This window comes from Nematostella vectensis, chromosome 14, assembly GCF_932526225.1.
Source record: "Nematostella vectensis chromosome 14, jaNemVect1.1, whole genome shotgun sequence".
Classification (NCBI taxonomy): domain Eukaryota; kingdom Metazoa; phylum Cnidaria; class Anthozoa; order Actiniaria; family Edwardsiidae; genus Nematostella; species Nematostella vectensis.
The window spans coordinates 9,629,425-9,649,027 of record NC_064047.1 but is presented as its reverse complement, the minus strand read 5'-3'; the positions used below and the strand labels follow the sequence as shown (position 1 = coordinate 9,649,027).

At 41.6% G+C, this 19,603-nt stretch overlaps 2 protein-coding genes across 3 annotated transcripts; both read right to left on the bottom strand.

Moving 5' to 3' along the window:
* Nucleotides 1–1,458: 1,458 nt before the first annotated feature.
* LOC5500609 lies at nt 1,459–6,854 on the bottom strand. 2 transcript variants are annotated; one of them, XM_032369000.2, is made up of 8 exons: nt 6,700–6,854; nt 6,326–6,498; nt 5,321–5,405; nt 4,808–4,920; nt 4,376–4,472; nt 3,478–3,601; nt 2,913–3,139; nt 1,459–1,770 (listed from the first exon to the last, which is right to left on the bottom strand). In XM_032369000.2, exons 2-8 carry the CDS (start codon nt 6,475–6,477, stop codon nt 1,618–1,620), a joined length of 951 nt encoding a protein of 316 aa, XP_032224891.2. In that variant the 5' UTR covers nt 6,478–6,498; nt 6,700–6,854; the 3' UTR covers nt 1,459–1,617. The 2 variants fall into 2 exon arrangements, with proteins under 2 accessions (XP_032224891.2, XP_048577783.1); XM_048721826.1 differs by having other exon boundaries at nt 2,913–3,082.
* A 1,488-nt stretch (nt 6,855–8,342) lies between these two features.
* Nucleotides 8,343–17,960, bottom strand: LOC5500611 (WD and tetratricopeptide repeats protein 1). The gene is made up of 8 exons (XM_001621986.3): nt 17,623–17,960; nt 17,443–17,526; nt 15,381–15,427; nt 14,839–14,950; nt 14,440–14,627; nt 13,152–13,934; nt 12,000–12,232; nt 8,343–10,042 (listed from the first exon to the last, which is right to left on the bottom strand). Exons 1-8 carry the CDS (start codon nt 17,668–17,670, stop codon nt 9,483–9,485), a joined length of 2,055 nt encoding a protein of 684 aa, XP_001622036.2. The 5' UTR covers nt 17,671–17,960; the 3' UTR covers nt 8,343–9,482.
* Nucleotides 17,961–19,603: the final 1,643 nt, after the last annotated feature.

Below are 19,603 nucleotides of genomic sequence, written 5' to 3'. Positions count from 1 at the left end.
ATTCAATTTTCCTTAGCAACAGACGTCAGTACACCCTTGAAGGATAAAAGTTGAAAATCTGTTGAAAAAATCTACTTTTTTAGAATGCAGGGGTCCACTCCGTTGGAATAACACATCTCTTGAAAGTAATGCTATCGAATATCTAATTGGAAAATACGGGAAAAACCTGTTCTCGCTTATAGCTGCCATGTTCGCGCGTTGCTGTTTTTGACCACTACTTTATCATCGGAAGTAAATTCACACGCCAAAAGTCACGTGACTGAAACCCAAGAATTCTCACGAGCGCGCGCTAGGGTCAGATACATAATGCTCGAAAATTTGAGCATTATGCTTTTGCCGGCATAATGTATCGGCCTAGCGCGCGCTGTTTTTGAAACCTACAACAAAAACGATATTTTCTTTTTTCGCATACAATTCTCGACTTTAAATTATTCTTCGCTTCATTGTGGGTAGCATTGAAATAGAAAACACCACGCCAATATAGTGGTATTGCCGTCTCTGAATTTTAACGGATTAAAGGAAAATACGTTGTTTCAGATTTTCCCGCCAAAACTTGCTTGGAATTATTCACTCGATTCAACTTCCGCGCGGCCAGGAAAATTTTCAAAGATCTGTAGAAAATTCAAATTTCAATCAAATTCAATTTCCTTTTCAGAATTTGAAGGTTTATCTATGCTTTGTTTTGGCTAGATTGATACAAGTAAAAGGTTTTAAGAACTTTAAAGCAAATGCCAACAAACTATATATCAATTTAAAGCTTAATTATTGTACTTTTCTCCTAAAATAATCATTTTTCTACACGCGCTTAATTTTGAGTGATTTTGTCTGGTCCGAAGTGCAAAATCGACCCACTTTAAGCATGCGAATTATTTATACACACCAAAAGCGCGTAACCTCTCGGGGATCTGCTTTATATCCTTCTTCATCTACTGAACTGACAAACCGTGTCTGCATTTGACGTTACACAGCCTCGTTGATTAATAATCAAGGGTCAAAGTTAGGCGTGGAATAGTTTTCCTTCTTTTGCTGGAGCCAAAAAAGGAAAACTAATTAAAGCCGCATTGTCACCAGTTTACTTCCGGTCGATTACCTAACAATATCCGATGATTTTTAAAGGAAAACGCGAAAAATATTTCAAAATATTGAAGCAGTGTGTCTATTGGAAGTTTCTTTGAGGATGTGATTGATTATTTAGAGCGGATGGCCTGTTAAATATCTCGGATTCTAATAGATTCTTTTGTCATTTAACGGTTGAGGTTTCCGTCGGACCTCCGGAAGTAAACTGGTGACAATGCGGCTTTAAATTCGTAGAGAAAAAAGCTATTGATTATCCGCGGCACGGTGTGACAGAAAAATATCTACACAAGACGCTTGCCAAGTTGCGCAGGAATCGGGCGGTTAGAAGTGTACCAGAGCAAGAACTAGAGCACGATAATTCTGACAACAACTACACGCTCCAAAACAGCCAACAAGATCGAGACGCTGATCTCTCTCATAAAGCGGGATAGCGTGATCGGATGTGGGAAAGGCCTGTATCCCCCCCCCCCACCCCCCCCCCCCCCCCCCTCATGTATAAATCTGCGTTGTGCAGAGAACTCTAAATCTACAGAGCAACGCTCACACACCACACTGTCCATGTGGGTCGGGCTCAGAGACCGCTATAGGAGGGGACAAGCGATGTTCAGGCACGTCAGGGACTGGAAACCCAACAACTGGAATTCCAGATTCTGGGTGTGGCTCCACTGCTTCAACAGGATTCCTCCGGTTATCCTTAAAAAATAAATCAGAAAGAAATCTTTATCAATTTTCAGTAGTGGATCTAGGGGGATCCCCTACCCCCCCTTGGGCTGCCGAAAGCCATATGTTCCACACAAAAATACCCTCTCCCACTTTCTCACTGAGCCAAACACTCTTTAGCGAAAAGCTAGATCCATCCCTGGTTTTCATTGGACTGCCTACAAAAAATGTTCGGAAGTTACAAAAAGCAACATAAAGTATAAACTCTAAATACTATTAAAAACTTTAGGACAATGTTTTACTTTCACAGTGTGAGAACCAAAACTATGAACAGTTTGGAATGACTCACATACTTCCGAGGCTTGATTACTTACAAGTATCTGCTTTGAATTACTATGTATGTTTTTTTTTGCTTTCAAGCTTGCATTGAATTTCTAATTTGTCTCAATGCATTGAAAATTTAAAACGAGAAAGAGAAGTGCACTGAGCATGGTTTAGGGAGTTTGTTTGCAGTAAACAGAAAATAAAACCACTTCAAGCCATTTCAATTCAGTTGTTTTCTTTCATCTTTATTGCCATTTTTTCTTATCAAAAATCTCGAAGTTGATTGGAAACAGGCCTCATAACTGCCCATACTTTTGATCACATGCTGTTAATGAACATCTGCTATCGTGGGAGGTCCCAAGTATATAGTAGTGTTGGTATCTTGCATTGTGATTATCTCCAAGCCAATCTTTGATTTATAAGCGCCAGTACCGAAAAACGCAAGACTAGTTCCAGTACCGCGCGGTTAAACCAGCCTTTTTGTTTTGAAATGGCGGCTTTTTACCGGCGAACTGTCACATTTTGGCGAATGCTAAGAAAACTAGACCAAACCTAAGGCTATAATTTTCTTTATGATTTCCACATTATCACACAAATCTGTCAACTTTTGTACAGTATGGTTTTAATGCTGTACAGTTAGTCAAATCAGCCACTGAAGTCAGCCTTTCGTACCTTTTCTCGAACGATTCAACACTACGATTGTGCTTGTTTTCGCCAGAGCAAGCGCATGCGCATACGTTATTCAGCACTGTCTTTATAAGCTAATCTCTAAAATAATCTGGTTATCCAACGGAATGATAACATGAGCTAGCAGAGGAGCTTTGGTTTGTTTTTCCTATTTTCATACTCACCTCAACAACTTCAGGGATCTCCTCATATCCACCCCCCTCATCATTACCCCTGCCTGGGGCGACACCTTCACCTTCCTGAGCATCATTACCCCCATTATCCCCTTGGAGGAGGGGTGGGTGTCCATCTGGTCCAGGATTTCGTCTTGAGACTATTGCTGCAACCACAATTACTAAAACAACAAGGGCTGCTGCACCAGTGCTACCTCCAATTATGTAGTTTGTGTAGTCTAATTGAAAAGAATAAGAAAAAAAGATATGATTAACATCCCTTACACTCATTCTCTTTATTCCAGGGAGTGTTTTGAAATATATAAATCAAAGATTTTACTTATTTGACTTGACCTTCTTGCCTTGTATTTATTGCTAGACTGATCAGGTCTATAGCCAGTATTTAAAGCAAAAAATATTTTATTGACCCAGTTAGTGAACTTTTCATCTTTTAGGTATTTTATCCTAGCTTGCAATAAGTACCAATTGTTTTTTCAGTCGAGTGAGTTGGTTCTTCCAAAGCCCCCACAACCCCCTTACCCCCCTCCCCTGGCTGCAAGGCAGCTATACCTTGTACCTGTTGGCTCTTTGTCTGTAGGGTCAGGTGCGGTAGGGTCAGGTGTGGTAGGGTCGGTAGGCGTGGCTGGGGTAGTGACTAGGCATGCATTAGCACAGCCGCACATATGGGACAGCACATACTCCTATTAATCATACAAATTTATAATGACAGTGAGTTACACACCAGGGGTTTCCATAAAAGTTGACAGTGGTGATTGTTCCAAGGGGGTAGATAGCAGTTGGTCAAAATTTTATACCTTAAAAGATAGGACGATCACTCTCTGTCTACTTCTATGGAGAGTTTTCCCCTTGATGATTGTCTTATCTTTTAGGGTATAATATTTGACCAACTTCTATCCCTTGAGGGTATTCGAAGATTGTTTCAGTTATCTTTTAGGAGGCCTTTAATGGTGTTTCATGCCAGAAACTTAATTTACAGTAAGCCAAAAATCGCATTCCCAGGATTGGCCAATTGGGGGTGGGGGGGGGGGGGGGGTGCACATTCATAGGTATCATGGAAAAAGCAAAGTATTTGAAGATTCCTGTGCACCCTTTGCACCCTCCTGTGTACACGCCTGGAACTAAGTCAACTTAATTTTTTGGTAACTATGGTAGTTTCTTATCATTTATTTTTTGGTTACAGTAAATATAGCTTTGACCACGCCCAATGTGCTATCTTTTAGGGTTAAAAATCGCTTTCTGGCCACACCAAAATTGCTATCTCTCCGCTTTAAAATTGATTTTGCTGACAATAACCCCCATCTGTTTTTATGGGAGTTCCCTAATTTTCATATAGCAATGATAAGTAGCTGCAATTGTAAGAAATTTTGCAATAAATTTGAACATTACGCCTCCTATTTTCAACTTTCATGTCCCTGTGAAAAAATTCCTCACTGTCTCTGATTATTATAACTTACAGGAGAGGCACTGCCTCTTTGAAGCTTGAAAAGTGCATCGTCAGGTTTGACCAGCTTGTGGTTGCATGTCACGTACACAGACACGGTGAATGATTTGCTAAAAGGTAAATGATCATTAGGAAAGTCAAATATCATACTGATCAACTATCAGAGTTGCTAAGGGGGGCAGGTGTGCAATACAGAAAATGTTTAAAAATTAAAAATTGCATTTTTTTTAAAGAAAAAATATATGTTGCATAATAATATTATAGTATAGTTGAACTGTTTTTTTTCTTATCAAGATTCTGTATTCTTTATTTTTGAAGCTTTGCATAATTCTCATACTCTTATACACTTGACTTCGTACACATAAATTTTCTGATCATCCTGCAAGCTGTGCAAGGGAGTAAGTATGCTTGCCCCTACCCTAAGTTTCCCTTTGAGGGAACTTACTCATCAGGCCGCATGTATTTCATCACATTAAACCCATCAACATTGGTGCACTCCATTGACGCCTGGTCGCCGAGGGTTACACAGTCTTTTGTCAAAATGGATGTCTTGCTTGCCTGAAAAAAAAGTTTTAGCAAAGTTTCTCCTGCAGACACAAACAAAACGAGAACGCAAAAGAGCAAACTTGGGACATGGATAAGTGAACTGATAGAAACAAACAGGAAGAAAGTCTGCTAGCAGGTTATAAGCTGTGCCCTAGCTCGGAAAGTTTAACATTTCCATCGTATGTCCTCTCAAAGTGGCACTGAAAGCTAATAACAATGATGTTGATAATAAAGAATAAGAACACTGATAATGGCATTGTAATAGTGAAACATATTCTTATGAGAATAAGCTCCAAGCAAAAAAAAAACATGCTTATTAGATTAGATAAAGAAAAAATTGCTTGAAAGCTATCATAGAGAAAATTAAACAAAGATTGCATAAAATAGAAAATAATTTGGAATATTCACATACAGCAACATCCTTGGAACATCCTGTCGTTTTGTATGGCACACATGGATTGTAGGCAAATGTGTACCCTGATGAATTCACACTGTACCTGAGGAATGACAAACAAAATGTTTTTTTACTAGTATACACCTATTTAAAAAAAAAAAGGAACAAATATTTCGTTACCTATTACAATTTCTTTTATAAAGTAGGTGCATTCCACACAAAGTCGAGTTGGTAAAGCAGATATTTGGAAATGCTGCTCCTGGTACTTAATCATATTAGTCATACTTAGTCGAAAAGGGCCTGGGGAGGGCATGCAAGAAACATAAGCGTAACACCTCTCTTTAAAAAAAGCTAAAAAAATCGTAGCTTATAAAGAAATTCTCAACTTCCTGAAAAATAAAAATTCCCCTCCCCCTCTCTCTCCTGCCTCCCCCACAGGGGCAAGAAATTAAAAATCAATCAATTCTTTGGCACTGTAAATAATACAGATCACAAAGTACATAAATGAAAGTCCTAACAATAACCCAGGGGAATCTGATAAAAATAGACAGGGGTGATTGTCCTCAAAATCAATTTTAACCGTAAGGGATAGCACTATGGGTGTGGTCAACAGCAATTCTTACCCCTAGAGATAGCAAATTGGGTGTGGTCAAAGCATTTTTTAACCCTAAGATATAGCAGAATCGGAAGAACCATTAAACATTCCCTAAGGAATAGCAGTTGGTCAAATTTTATACCCTGAGAGATAGCAGAATCGGAAAAATCCTTTAACACCCCCTAAGGGATAGCAGTTGGTCAAATTTTATACCCTGAGATAGCAGAATCGGAAAAATCCTTGAAGACCCCCGAAGGAGTAGCAGTTTGCCGAATGTTAATACCCTAAAAGAAAGGAGGATCACCCCCGTCTACTTTTCTTGAGAGTTTACCCCCCCCCCCCCCCCCCCCCAATGACATTTAAAGGAGTGTTCAGGCTAAGTGTGTACGAAAGAATCTAAGCTGTTTAGTGTGTAATATGAACTATACCTCGGTCTAAGTCCATCTTGCCATGCTAGGCTTTCCAAATTTACAATGTCTCCATGGAACTCGCATGCACACGCAGATATTTTCTTCTGTGCAAGAATCCTAGTCGGCAGCAGAAGTAGGACAGTTACTACTGCGAATGTCGGTAATTCCATGGCTGCACTCTGTCAGGCTCTCTGTCGTTAAGGGAATCGATGATGAAGCAATTAACAAGTAGTAAAATAAGAACATTGTTATCCAACCTGCACACATTACAATAGACTTCAAAAATCGATCCAAAATGATGATTCGAATTAACTTCCGGTTTGTGTTTTATCAGTAACAAAAAGCAGGCAAAAGATAATCGGACTCTCCTAGCTCCGGCGGAACTCCCTCACCTTTAGTCTTCTCTGCAGCTACTTGTGATTGTTTGCAGCTATATTTTCAGAATTGCGTAGCCCAGCGAAATACAGAGAAAAGAGGCCTCTGCTAGCCGGGAACGTTCTTGCTTGTTCCACGACTCATCAAGAGGCTCACGGGATAGGGAAAATTCCCGGAAAACCTCCCTTCCAAGATTCAGTCACGCAAACTTCCGCCCTCATCTTGTAGAACAAACCACCGTCATAAATCTGAGTATAATTTATCGGGTGTTTGTCGTCCCCCTTAAGTCAACAAGTTTATAAAATTAATTACCGGTTATTTTTTATACTCAATTTTGACTTCCGTTTGAACAGGGAAGGAAGAATTCAAAAGGCTTGTACAGGACCCGAAATGATCCCAGGACCCGAAATGATCCCCAAAAGTACCCCAACTGATCCTCGGACCCGAACCGATACCGAGGAGTCCCCGAAATCAACGCCAAGGAATCGCGGTAATGGACAAAGGGAAAGCAGAAGAAATACTTGCAATTTTGAAGCATAATAAAGGGTTAACAGATACTTGATTTCTAAACAACGTGACTTTAAAATATTAAATTCCAACACAATTCTTCTATTTATTACATTGCCCGGCGTTAAACCCATAAACAGAGTCCAAAACAAATACACAACTTCAAATTGCTACTGAAAGGAATACAGCATAGACATAGCACAGCTTTGCTCAGATCAACCAAACTTTTGACCTTCCATCACACTCTTAACATTTTGCGGTTCCGACACATGACTCTGACACTATAAATGAGAGTCTCATTTCCGGTAAACATCACCCCTAAAAATTGATATTCATTTGACAACCAAACATGTATTTCACCACGAAATCCTGGACCACACGAGCGAATATTTACCGACACATTTTAAGCAGCCGGTTTGGCCGAGAAGATGGAATGACAAAAGCACACTGAGTAATACAGTCGAACAACCCTTCTACTACCGATGCAAAATATTTAGAGGATGTGGCTTTTGTTGAAAGCAATATTATGTGAGTTTGAACTTCCTTATGTAGTCGTGCGTTACACCCCAGCATGATCTCATATGATGAAAATAACTTTAAAACATCTCGCTTCCTATGAAAAGCGGGATGTCCTATCTGTAAAGACTTTCTTTTATGGCTTGCTATGTAAAAATGATTTATCCACGCCGGGTTCTTCAAATTACTATCACAGGAATTGTTAATTTCTGACTCAACCACTGTATTTCCCCCGCAGTCGTATATTAAAATCTTAATACTATAGTTTTAGTTAATGTAAATTTCCTTTTAATAACACAAAACTAAATGTTTCATATGTTTTTAAAACTGAAAGCCAATCCTTACACATTCCTTTAGTTGTCCATTACTGTAATTCCTTGGGGTTTATTTCGGGGACTCTTGGGGATCGTTTCGGGTCCCGGGATCAGTTGGGGAACTTTTGGGGATCGTTCCGGGTCCTGGGATCGTTTAGGGTCCTGGGATCATTTCGGGTCCTGTACATGTCTCCTTCGCAGCCGTCGTGGTCTCTGTCACGCAAGCGCTCGTTGGAACCTTGCGTGACAGAGACCACGGCGGGTGGGAAGGATATATGTTAGAGCATGTTCCGTGCGTAATATTTTAAAAACAAACCGCGAAATGGCTTCCAAGCCACAAAATGGGTTTTATTCTAGCGCTGTCTTTTCCTATTATAGAACAATGAATGAGTTATTATTTGAACTAGTCTGAGGTATATAATTCTAGAGAGTTTGGCCTTTATACGACAGGACTCTATGCTTTTTATTTATTTTTTTTTATCCGTTTTTGTTTAAAGCGACCAGAGAAAGACCTTTCCATTATTAAAGTCTGCCGAAGCATACGGAAACACTATCTGCACATGTCTAGAGTCCCATGTAGATTGTGTTCTGCAGCAAGTTTTATTACCAATTCATAGCTCTTTTTTTATCCTTGAGGCTAAGTTCAAACGTCGTATTGCATGCATTTGCATTGAATTCGGCTCATGGATAATACGACGTTTGAACTTAGCCTAAGGTTTGAACTGCCTCTTGCTTTTATTTAAAAAATGATTGACAAGTGCCAATATTATATTAACCATGTGTCACATAGGGAGAACCAACTGTCACAGCGCTGTGCGGCATCCACCCCCATTCCCCCACCAGTTTTGCTTATAAAATGATAAGAAAATGAGATGTTTGGGTCTTTGGACTTCTGGTGAGCGGACAAACAAAAGGAAGCCTGATACATGGCGAACGTATTTTCGAGATTTTTTGCCTAGCGTGTACCCGATCAGACTGCCCGTGTCACTGCACGTGATTTCAAACTTGGCACTCGTCATGTGTAAAGCTTCTGTATTGTGCCCCCACCCCCTTTTCCAATAGGGACCTTAAGCAACGACGACGGCAACGTGGACGACGACGGCAGAAAACAATGGGATTTGATTCGGAATTCAATATAGCAGCACGTGAAAATGCGTTCTGTCTGATACATTTCAGATGTTATCCATAAAACCACGACGAGAGATTTCCAGCTTTCAAGGTCAATTGAGGATGCGAACGTTTGCTGTGTAAACTCCTCTAACCACGTTCGCTACTGTAGAAATAACGTCCTTAGTTTATTTTATCATCAGAGGAGCTTAATTTAAACAGGCATGTGTCAATCATACTTCATCAGTAAATTGGGGCGCCAAGTCATTACTAATTCACCTTCCTCATTAACTCGCGATCTATATTATTTTGGCAAACATGACTGGCAGATGTCAATCAGGCGTTCTGTAATTCTGTCAATTCGGGCGGCAAGCCATGGGGAACTCATCGCTCTCGTCGTCGCTCCCCTCCGCCACGGAAAGGCGTGTCCTGTATCCCATATTCATCAGCATGACCTCTAGCGGGTCAGCGTTCATGCGTCTTTGATTGGCGCGTGCAGCCGCCTCTAGCTCGTCGACTTTCCGCGTATCGCCGCTGCCATCAACAGGTCGCGGGCTCCACAGCCTGATGACAGGGTCAATGCCACTCGTTGCTAGGATACAGACCGACGGATGCGGCTGGAGGCAATTGACGATGGAGTCGTCACCTTTGAGTACGCGTATTAAGTTCGTGGTATTTCGATCCCACATGAAGAAGGATCCGTCGTCGCTACCGGCGACTATATATTGTCCGTTGTCACCGAAGAAGTTCGCCTCCTTGATGTCCGTAGTCGTATTACAGTGGCCGCAGTACCTCTGGCTGTAGTCGAATGATGTTGAACGAAGTGACTTTTCCTGATCCGAGATTAGGCTGAGGCGCCTGCGCCGACGTGTGCTGCCGCTGGTCTCTGGTTCACTTGGCTCCTCGGGCTCTTTTTCTGGGAAAGGAGAGGGGAGGGTGGTTATGCACAGGGAGTTCGACAATTCTCGACGTCAACTTCGTCATCTAAATATGAGCTATCTTTGCTATATCACCACATTACATTATCACTGTCGTTTACTAACATGGACGATCCACGATAATCCTCATTGACATCACACACAGTAGTGTGTGTCCTTGATGACTGCGGTCGTATTACAGTGCAGGGCCGTAACGGACTTGAAATACTTGGGGAGGGGGACGGTACAGAGACATAAGGAAAACTGGTCGTTTCCATGCAGTTTTAGAGAGAAAAAAACTCTCTCCTATAGGCGTTACGGCACTGCAGTTCCTTCTGCTGAAGTCGAGCGATGTTTAACTGCCATCATTACCGAGATCACCGTCATCATCACCAACATCAAAGTAATCATCGCCAACATCACCGTAATCATCACCACCATCACCGTACCATCACCGTAATCATCACCACCATTACCGTAATCATCACCGTTATCATCACCACCATTACTTTACCATCACCACCATCACCGTACCATCACCGTACCATCACCGTTATCATCACCACCATTACCGTAATCATCACCGTTATCATCACCACTATTACCTTACCATCACCACAATTACCGTACCATCACCGTAATCATCAACACCATCACCGTAATCATCACCACCCTCACCGTACCATCACCGTTATCATCACCACCATCACCGTACCATCACCGTACCATCACCGTAATCATCACCGTACCATCACCGTAATCATCACCGTACCAACCTCGTAATCATCACCACCATCACCGTACCATCACCATTATCACCGTACCATCACCGTAATCATCACCACCATCACCGTTATCATCACCACCATTACCGTAATCATCACCACCATCACCGTAATCACCACCGTTATCATCACCACCATTACCGTACCATCACCACCATTACCGTACCATCACCGTTATCATCACCACCATTACCGTAATCATTACCGTAATCATCACCACCATCACCGTAATCATCATCGTAATCATCACCACCATTACCGTAATCATCACCGTAATCATCAACACCATCACCGTTATCATTACCACCATCACCGTAATCATCACCATCATCACCGTAATCATCACCACCATCACCGTTATCATCACCACCTTCACCGTAATCATCACCGAGATCACCGTAATCACCACCAACATCACCGTAATCATCACCACCTTCAATGTTATCATCACCACCATCACCGTAATCATCACCACCATCACCGTAATCCTCACCGTTATCATCACCACCTTCACCGTAATCATCACCACCATCACCGTTATCATCACCACCATCACCGTTATCATCACCACCATCACCGTAATCATCACCGTAATCATCACCACCATCACCGCTATCATCACCACCTTCACCGTAATCATCACCGAGATCACCGTAATCACCAACAACATCACCGTAATCATCACCACCTTCACTGTTATCATCACCACCATCACCGTCATCACCACCACCTTCACCGTAATCATCACCGTTATCATCACCACCTTCACCGTAATCATCAACACCATCACCGTTATCATCACCACCATCACCGTAATCATCACCGTTATCATCACCACCTTCACCGTAATCATCAACACCATCACCGTTATCATCACCACCATCACCGTAATCATCACCACCATTACCGTAATCATCACCATCATCACCGTAATCATCACCACCATCACCGTAATCATCACCAATACCACAGTGATCATCACCGCCATCATCACCACCACCACCGTAATCATCACCATCGTCACTTTTATCATCACCACAATCACCACCATCATCACCGTACTAATCACCACCATCACTGTCATCAACACCACCATCACCAACATCACACTAATTATCGCCACCATCTTTATCATCACGTCACCCCTAGTTTAACCCTTGTACGAATATACCTTGGGTCTCAGCGAATGCGGCGGCCCTGATGTCCCGCTCCAGGCTCCTGGCTGCACTGCCCTCGGCTTGATCGGGGAACCGCTCTTTGAAGTGATTAAGACAAGATAGGGCCTCTTGGCACCAACGTAACTCGTACAGGCAACGCGCCTGACGGAAATGCGCCTTGGTGTGATTTGGGTCCAGGGTTAGCGCCTTGTGACAGTCACGCAACGCTGCATAGACGTCCCCCTCCCTGAGAAGAGAGGAATGTTAGTCACGTGTGAGTCACGCAATGCTGCATAGACGTCCCCCTCCCTGAGAAAAGAGGAATGTTAGTCACGTGTGAGTCACGCAACGCTGCATAGACGTCCCCCTCCCAGAGAAGAGAGGAATGTTAGTCACGTGTGAGTCACGCAATGCTGCATAGACGTCCCCCTCCCTGAGAAGAGAAGAAGTCACGTGGGGCGAATAGCCACGTCATTTGATAATATCCTGAACAAATACCCTCGAAATAAAAGTTGTAGCTTGTAATCCACAGAAATATTCACATAAGGAACTATTACAATTGTTGCTGTTGATATATAAATATACAAGAATACAAGGATGCCCTTTTAAATATTAAGCATTTAAGTATTTTAAAAGGCACTCGTTTCTACTGATCCCACATAGTAGGGCTTTACAAACATAAAGCACTCAGAAGAAGTGAGAGGCCACATACGCCAGGACAATGCAGACTGGGCAACCTGTAATTCCAGCACAATATACCGAGATTCCCTCACATTAATTAAACCTCAGCGATATTTAGGGGCTATGGTACTATCTCGTTGCTACGAAACTCCGTTGCTACGAAAGGGAAAAGCGCTACATTCGGTTTAATAGATTAAAATCACTCCGCGCCTTCCAACTTGATTCCGTGGCCCAGTGTTTAGCACCTTTGACTCGTAAGCAAGCGCTCCGGGTTCAATTCCTGGTGGAGTCTTAAACTTTCGACATTTTGTAGAAGAAAATGCAATTTTTATATGTTTTTCGAGAATACAAATAGATGGCGAAAAAACAAGATGGCGGCCATTTCCGCGCGAGAAAAACACGTTAAACAGAAGCTTTTATAAAACAAACAAATTTCCCTAGCAACGGCTCAAAAGGTAGTACCATAGAAACAACGCAACACTTACCAGGATCTCTTGATAAAAGCCGCAGCCCTGTTGGCATAAAGCACCGCAGAATTTGGCGCTAAATTCAGCGCCTCATTGTACATGTTTACAGCGGTCAAGAACTGCTGTTTGCAAAAGGCTTCATTTCCTATAGTTTTTAGATGCAGGGCCCTAGGAGGTAGGTCTAGATCTAGGCCCTTGCCTTTAAGATATGGGCTACTCTTGTATACGTGGACGGGAGTCTTCCCATTTAAACCGTTCAGAGTATACCCATTAGTTCCCCCACCGGATGGATGGATTTGCATGCCGTCTATTACATTCTTGACTACACCATTTGTTGTGCCAGTTAATCTTTGATAGCTGACTGGCTTATTCGGGTGATTGATGTCGAACAGATAAACCTGTTCCCCGCCCATGTTCGTGAGAACTTCGCTACCGTCCGGACTGAACGTCACATACGTCGCCACGTACGTCCGGAATTTTTTCGGAAAATCTCGGGTCAACCTCGGCGGGAGGTGGCCGGGTGCGAAGTAAGTCACACAGCCTTCGGGTAAAGTGAAATCTTCGGGGCTCTGAGCGCCAGAGGTTCGGATATCGAGGTTGTATTTTGCTAGCATTCGGTGGTCGTAGATTCGAACGAAGGGGTCGTTACAACCGATCGCCATCATGTTAGGACGAAGTGGGTTGATGGCAATGCATTTGGGCTCAGCCAGCGCACTTGAATGGACGTTCAAGTTGATGAGAACATTGTTGCAATTCTTGCTGTTTGAGTTACAGCTATGGGGCTGCCTCAGGTCGAATTGCCTGTAAAGACAGATAGATCAGTACACGATTGACACACACAGGCAATCAGTTAAAAAGGGTAAACATATAGAGACAGTCAGACAAAAAGTGCAGACAGAGAATCAGATAAAAAAACTACAGACACACAGGCAATCAGATAAAAACTACAGACACACAGTCAATCAGATAAAGAGGCAAACAGACAGAGACAATCAGATGGAAAGAACCACGGGCTGAAGGATAATCGGATAAAGCATGTATCCCTGTACCAAGGCAAATACATCCAGTTGAAGTTATCCTCTAGCCCGTGGAAAGAACAGATAGACACAGACAAAAAGATCAAAAGGCAAACAGACAGAGACAGTCAGATAAAAATACAGACAGACAATCAGATGAAAAAGGAAGCCAGATGGACAAAGAAAATCAGACAATCGTAAAAAGGGCAGAAAATAAAATAAGGGCAAACTGAGGCAATCAGATAGAAAAACACACACACACACACACACACACACACACAGAAACACACCTTATAGTCCCATCTTCTGAAGCACTCCACACAAGTGAAGGCATGTTTGGAGCCACTGCAAGCCTCTTGACTCGACCTATGTGGCAGTGATACACTTGGGTGGTCTCATTCTTTTCCACGCTGTGTATCCGTACTTTGGTGTCAGCTGCAGCCGTTGCTATTATTCGGTCACCAGTGCAGGGCAAGAACTATTGGAAGAAAAAACAAACATTTATTTCTATGTCTTAGCAAAGAATCAGATGTTTCCCCAGAAAATGGGGTTCCATAAGTTCTGACGGAATATCAAGCAGTATTCATCATAGGCCTCAAAGATCTTGTATCGATTATAAGGTGTCTATCTGGCCATTATCCACCCCCCATTTTGAAATCCTGGCTCCTCCCCTGTACTTAGTGGTGTACCTTGATAGAGAAGATGTTGCCTGTGTGGCCAGTAGCGATGACGTATTTCTTCTTGTAGGACAAGGGTTCCCAGATGATAGCATTAAGGTCATCTGAGCCTGAGGCCAGCAGCCTAAAAAAAAGTCCAAGGACAGTTATTAGACAATAGGCCATTTAAAGAGGTACTTGCATGGAGGAAAAGTGATTTTAGTGTAAACTCAGGAAGCCTGAAAATAGTCAAAATCATGTGAAGTAACAAAAAAAAACACCAAGGTTTAGTAAAACCTCTGACCCTCTGACAGCATGTAACTTTCCCTTCAACAGGGACAGATCATTTCTAGAAATGAATAGTAGAAGGAATTCCTCGAAATGTGTTGAGGGTGACTTATCTTCTTCCATAATATGTGTTTAGGTACCCCACTCCCTTCAAGAAATCCAGATAGAGGCTAATAGAGTCAGAATAATAGAATAAAAGAGGCTAGGAAAGATGACAGCCACAACATGCAACCTGCGAGTTTTCTCGGTGCTGTCTTGCTTGGAAATACATAAAAACCTCTACTTACTCTCCAGATTCAGTCCACTCTAGACAGTTAACACAACCAGTATGGCCCTATAATATAAAAATAAAAAGACAGTATTACAGTATGACAATATGATTATGAGAATACAAACAGACAGTTTCCACATAATAAGTATGACACAAATAGACTATCATTTATCACTATTGTGGACACCCTTTCGACGGTAGTTTTATGAGGGGGAAGTAAGGGTTCGCGGTAATGAGTTTTTGCCTTAAATCTGGCACGGCTTTTCAGTTTTTCTTATTTTATTCCACGGTATTGCAGTTTCTCTAGACTGTGCGGTTTATGATTATTGACTTATTTAGGAGGATTTTGGTTTTTGGCGTTTTTTTCTGTGCATTTTTGTGGTTTTCACACCCCCTCTTTTATCAACGTCCATAATCATTTTCTGTATTGTTGGATCAGGTGTTTCTAATGGGCTTAAAATAGTAGCGGAAATTTAAAAAAGATGGCCAAAAAAACAAAGGTGATTCTTGAAACTATTTCATATAAACCTTCACTTTAATTACCAAGTAATTGTTTTAATAGAGGCTATAAATTTGGATACATAATAAATAAAATAAATTAATTAAGAAGCTAACCACTCTCCTCGCAGCTGAAATGCTGAATTACAAGAGCTCAGATACAACATGGACAGGTTGATGGCATGGGAAGGTGTCTCGGGAAGCTGCCATACAACTTTTGTCTGACCATGGATCAGATGGAAATTGTTGGTTTTGTGGAGAAAGGAAAACCAAGGAATCCGGAGAAAAATCCACGGAGCAAAGGCGAGAACAACCAACTCAACTCACATCAGAACTGGGAATCGAACCCAGAACCCAGTGAAAATGTTGCAAGCCAATGGTCCACTGTCCGTAATCTTTCTCATAAACCCACAGAGAAAGAATGTATTTTGCAAATTATAAACAAAGACTAAGAATTTGCGCTTGGACATAATCAACTTAAAGGGCCTGTGTCATCAACACCTTTGTATTGTTTTCATTTAATATTGGAAAGCACATAAAATCTCAAAAATACCATCTGAAAACAAAGTTTCATACTTTATTGACCAAATTCAATCGAAAATATTGTATTGGCTTTCTCAAATCAGCGGATGGAAATGGATGATTTTTTATCAGGCTTGGTACTTTGCTAGGATGACAAAATTGCGGCTAACAGAGGCTGTTAAAGAGAGGTGCTGGTAGGTTTAGTTTTTAGGGCTAGTCATGGTTTGACAATGGCTTCCAATTTTGTTTTGTTTAATAAATAATGCTATTAGCAATAAACTTTTGTCTCTTTATAAACTTATGGAACAAAAGGAGAAACCGTGAAGCTAAGTGTTAGTGCTCAGACAAGACAGTGACTGCAAAGGAAAGTGGTCTTGCATAATTGCTTATGAAAAATGTGTATCACCTATAAATATTTGAATTTTACCTTTGCCTTAAGTCGGTATCAGTGTTGTTATTTCACATCTTCTGGTATACAACCTTAAAATAACTTCCTGGGTGCTTTTTGGTAATTGAATCAAATGACCAGCTAATATTGTTGCTTAAGCACCTAACTTCTCCATGAGAACCTCTCATTATATATAGGATAACAAATATCTGTCACACCTTACATTGCATTTTTTTTTGGGGGGGAGGCTATTTTTTTTAACATTTTATAGGGGTTTTGCCCCCCTCCCCTCCCGCATGACTTTCTATCAGTCTGTGCCTAATGGAAGTTAAAGCATTCATCAGTGAAATGTCGGGACGATTATCATAAGTCATGCAAACAACCAGTAAAACGAGCTCTCGGTGTGACAGACAGGTCAATACATAAATAATCAGTGAGTTAAATAGAAGAGAATATATAAATCATACTTACTCAAACATTCCTGTTTTATATACTGATCGCAAATTTCGAGTTTACTCTGACTTTTGCGCGCACCGGATTTACTTAAAGATACCTTACAATTTAAAATCATTTACAATGATTTTAGGTTAAAATAATAAAGATGATTTTACGAGGTTTTGAGAAAAAATAAGTAAAAACCAATCCGGTCATTATTCTTGCAACATCTTACCTCTAACTCTTTTTCCAAGCCAAGTCGTTCAACAAATGGAGGATAGACATGCAGTTTGCGTAGAAAATTTCGCGTGAGGGACGACTGCAAACAATCAACGACGCGGATTCATGCATGGATTATCTTTACACTTCGATAACAAACTTCCTACTGTAAAACACACAAACTTAAAATGCTTACGTGGTATTCTCTGTTCCTCAAAAGGATCGCTGTGTTTTTTGCTTCCATTTGTCTATCAGGAAGCAAATCCGAAATTAAAAGCTAGCTTCACCATCGACTAAGAACTTTTGGCACGAAACTATACACGAAGTCACGACAGCTAGATGATCAAACATATGCGACGCCATTGGTCCCTTCAGTCCTTTCTGTGAGCAGGGAAATTATGTCTAATTGTGTATTAGGTCTGTTTGTGATTTGATAAGCTGTACTGGCGATCCAACGCCATTTTCTGCCAAGTTTCCCATAAATCGTAACAGATTGCATGAAGAGCTCTTATAAGCAGGTGGCTCAGCCACCAGGCCTTCGTCACGGAGCGCGGAGCATCATGGTTGGCCGCACCCCCCGCGATCTCAACTTGGGACCGCAGGATCACGTGACCTCAAAAACAGTCTTTCCCTTTGCCCAGAGTCTGTTTTGAGTTTAAGGAGCCTTTTCATATTTTCCATCTTAAAGGGAGGACAGTTTTTTTGCGACTGTCATTTTGGTTACATTTATTACCGCCCGGCGTAACTGAACGTTCTATAATCGAAAACCAATTGTTTGGATTTTTTTGATTGGTAAAGCAAAAACAATACGGCCCTCCCCTTAGACTCAAAAAAAAAAAATGTAGAGATAAATTATATAAAAAAAATTCAGTATAAATAGGGGGGGGGGGTGAGAGCGAGTTTTCTAATAAAAATCTGACCACGCCTGAAAGAGCAAAAAGCGATTTTTTTATGCCTTTCCATTATCTCCAAGGGACGTTAATCGTCGGGTTTGGTTACAAAAATGTCTGACATATGGATTGATACCAGAGTGATCTAGCTTATTCTTTATAGTTTTATCAACAAATAGCACGTCTATTACCCTATTGAGAACCGAAAATGGACTTTCGGTAGTTGTGTGGTGTGTGTGTGTGTGGTGTGTGTGTGTGTGGGGGGGGGGGGGGGGGGGTTGTGTTCGCACCCCCTTCACCCCCCTGGGTAAGGACCTTGAAATCATGTGACCACCCCTTTAATGACAGCCAAAAAAATTGTAACCCCCTAAAACCGCGCTTAAAAAAATGTGCCCCCCCCCACCCCCCCCCCCCCCCCCCCCCCCCCCTACATGGATAGATGTACGTCGACGGCAAAGACATCATTCAAACAAGTACATATATGGCGGGGGTACAAGATAATAGGGGGAAGCAAGTCTGTGATTGGACAAGAGATGGAGGCTTCGATCTAGCGAATCATTTGTTGGTAGTGTCACTGTAACTGTAAACATGTGGGATCGAATCCTTAGTCATGCCGAGATTTCCCAATACGCGAGTAGTTGCGCAGGCGCGTATACAGGATTGGCTGAGGAGGGGGGGGGGGGGGGGGCGCAGTCATAGGAATCATATAGAAAATGCATAGTATTTGAAAATTTCTTAATAACTAATGACCCACTTCTTGGCCTTTTGTGTACGTGCCTGTTGCGCCCCGCCTGAGGAAAATTTGGTCAGCTGAAAAAAAGTTCTGGAGAGAGCTGATGAGATAAAGAACTTTTATCTGAAAAACAAAAAAAATCACCGTGTAAGGGTCAGACATCTAATCGTTAGATACCAAATACGTCGTCCTTGTATTAGGCCATTAGATATGGCAACTATTGCCTAGAAATTCTTGCATCTAGCATGCATGCATGTGGCATCTAGGCAAACACGAAAGTAAATAATAAACCTCTCTTTAAGTTTACATGCAAGAACTGCAAAACAGGCAAGAAAATAATACTCCTAAATATGGTATGTAAGGGAGTTTTCCTGTTCTTTTACTACACTGAGGAATTGACAGATCTAAAAAAAACATTGTTTTTTTTACAGGATTTTATAATGTTCATATGATCGAGTCCTTAAATTCTGCTACTGGTGATCAACAGATTGACGTGGGACGGAAAGAACAATAAAAAACGTATTAAATGCAAGAAATGCCATTATAACCAAGGC

What these genes read in the sequence shown, in the direction of transcription:
- LOC5500609 (XM_032369000.2), bottom strand. Translation starts at nt 6,477, where the DNA reads ATGGAATTACCGACATTCGCAGTAGTAACTGTCCTACTTCTGCTGCCG. An exon ending in AAATACATGCGGCCTGATGA is followed by an intron (nt 4,473 to 4,807) that starts GTAAGTTCCCTC and finishes TTTACCTTTTAG; the next exon opens with CAAATCATTCACCGTGTCTG. An exon ending in AAAGAGGCAGTGCCTCTCCT is followed by an intron (nt 3,602 to 4,375) that starts GTAAGTTATAAT and finishes TATGATTAATAG; the next exon opens with GAGTATGTGCTGTCCCATAT.
- LOC5500611 (XM_001621986.3), bottom strand. Translation starts at nt 17,670, where the DNA reads ATGGAAGCAAAAAACACAGCGATCCTTTTGAGGAACAGAGAATACCAC. An exon ending in TGAGGAACAGAGAATACCAC is followed by an intron (nt 17,527 to 17,622) that starts GTAAGCATTTTA and finishes GATTGTTTGCAG; the next exon opens with TCGTCCCTCACGCGAAATTT. An exon ending in CGCATTCGCTGAGACCCAAG is followed by an intron (nt 10,043 to 11,999) that starts GTATATTCGTAC and finishes CTCCTTTCCCAG; the next exon opens with AAAAAGAGCCCGAGGAGCCA.